The sequence below is a fragment of the Amphimedon queenslandica genome, unplaced genomic scaffold (genome assembly GCF_000090795.2).
Source record: "Amphimedon queenslandica unplaced genomic scaffold, v1.1 AMPQUscaffold_12618, whole genome shotgun sequence".
In the NCBI taxonomy this organism is placed as follows: domain Eukaryota; kingdom Metazoa; phylum Porifera; class Demospongiae; order Haplosclerida; family Niphatidae; genus Amphimedon; species Amphimedon queenslandica.
Window position 1 is genome coordinate 13,032 of NW_003547146.1, and position 2,092 is coordinate 15,123.

Genomic DNA, 2,092 nt, shown 5'->3' on the forward strand with positions numbered 1-2,092 from the left:
GTGATGAGGGAGTCATTCCTAGTAGTTGTGTTTATTCAATGTTGGAATCACTTCAATTGTTAGAGTTTATACTGTCAGGGGAAGAAGTGTCTCTTCCTATTCTACAAAAGATAAGGAATGATACATCTAGTAATGATGAGAAAGCTTTTGTTTTCATGGAGACTATTAATGATGATCCTATTATGATACCTGCACTGAGACAAGACAAAAAACAGCATGATAAAGGTATACCGTACGGGTATAAAATTTCGTGGAGTATTAAATTTTGCGGATTTCATGGGTGACTTCTCAACTGCAAAAATTAATACCATGGAAATGCTCACTGTGCATGCACAGCACATGAACATCAATGACTTAATGCTAGTGCACATGCAAAAATGCGGAATTTAACCCCCTCAAAATTAAAGAATTAAGAGCTTTTCACTAAAACACGAAATTTACCCTCGAAATTTTTTACCCATACGGTAATATTTGTCATTATTGTGACAGAATAATTACGTTGATGAGTAGTTTTGTTGTAAGTGTATGTATGATAATTCATGAACATGTAAATTGCATGTATATTGTATACATGTAAGCATAATATAATGTAAGGTATACGTGAATACTTAGGGATTGTGTATATTAATATACTAATATCGATTCTGAATCTAATTTTACTCTAAGGCTTGTTTATGCAAGTTGTCAGTGGTGTGTGTCTGTATACACATGATGTGAATATGTGTATATGTGATGTTAATATTTGTGTTTTATTAGGAGTCACTGGGAGAGTGGACTGGGGCAGTGACAGTGTATACCTTGAGTCTCCATCTCCAGTTCAGTGTAATGAAGTGATTAGTAATATTAATAGTAATCATATTAAGAAGCTTGACCTCCGCTACTCATCTACTAATAGTACAGTATCTCTACTATCATCAACTAAACTGCATACACTAAACCTGAGGAGTCTTGAGATATGGACCACTCCGTTAACTAATAATTGTATCCAGTACTTGTGTATACTACTAACTAATAATAAAACAATACAAGAACTAGTCATCAATTACCACTCCATTAGTGATAGAGGAGTTACTAATATCTGTCAAGCACTTGAACACAACTCTACACTTACCTCATTAGATCTTCATCGTAATCCTCTCATCACTTCTACTAGTGGACAAGCTCTTTCTCACCTCCTCCTCAATAACTCATCACTAGTTGGACTGGATCTAAGGAAGACTTCATTGTCTACTAAGTCAATACTACTCATCTTCCAGTCACTAATGGATAATAAGAATATAAGGAGACTCAGGCTAGATGAGCAACACAAAGAGACTTGTATTAATACTTATCCTAACTATCACCTCATACAAGACAGAGTAAACTGGTACTAATCACTCTTCATGTGAAATCATAGTCTTTTGAAATTATTATACCAAGTCAGTTCATCTTCACCAATAAGCAACCAATCAGAATACACTACTTTACATGATAAAAGGTGGACCAGTGACACATTATATTATCATAAATCTAACACATGAACATCTCTTGATCTCTCATCAATCTCTCTCTCTCCTTCTCCAGTATATACTGTACATTCCTTCTCTTACTGACACACACTCATGTCACTGTCTCTCTCTTTGTTGTCATCATTTCTTTCTATTTCCCTCTCCTTTATTTCTATCTCTCCCTCAGTCTTTAATAACTTTTCTCTAACTGACCTTCCTCCATTTCAGCAAGTCAGTCTTGTTTCCATTCACAACATATTTCTCTCAAAAAGTAGCAGATAAAAAGAAAGAAAAAGACAAAAAAATAAAAGCACTTTAATAATAATAATAATAATAATAACAATTTTTAATAAAAAATGTTTATAAAAGAGGTGATAAAAATATTTAAATATGTCCGCACAGTTCAACCAGTACGCCAGAATCGTGAAAATGACCAGCTGGAGAAAGAGAGAGAGGAAATGACAAATTATACACACACACACACATACCATATAAGGATGTACAATATTATCAATATATTGATCATCAAGAGGACATATTGTTATACTGATAGCATTAATTATTGTATCAGCAATACTGAATATTAATTATCACAACACAAAGCA

At 33.5% G+C, this 2,092-nt stretch overlaps 1 protein-coding gene across 1 annotated transcript; it reads left to right on the plus strand.

Annotated features, from left to right (window-relative positions):
- The first annotated feature begins 6 nt into the window (after positions 1-6).
- On the plus strand, positions 7-1,740 carry LOC109587299 (NACHT, LRR and PYD domains-containing protein 12-like). The gene is made up of 2 exons (XM_020003544.1): positions 7-225; positions 757-1,740. The coding sequence occupies exons 1-2, from the start codon at positions 39-41 to the stop codon at positions 1,371-1,373; spliced, it is 804 nt and encodes a 267-aa protein (XP_019859103.1). The 5' UTR covers positions 7-38; the 3' UTR covers positions 1,374-1,740.
- Positions 1,741-2,092: the final 352 nt, after the last annotated feature.

Bases quoted from the DNA above. Each gene is read 5' to 3' on its own strand.
- LOC109587299 (XM_020003544.1), top strand. From the start codon at position 39: ATGTTGGAATCACTTCAATTGTTAGAGTTTATACTGTCAGGGGAAGAA. The intron at 226-756 runs GTATACCGTACG...GTGTTTTATTAG, and splicing joins CAAAAAACAGCATGATAAAG to GAGTCACTGGGAGAGTGGAC.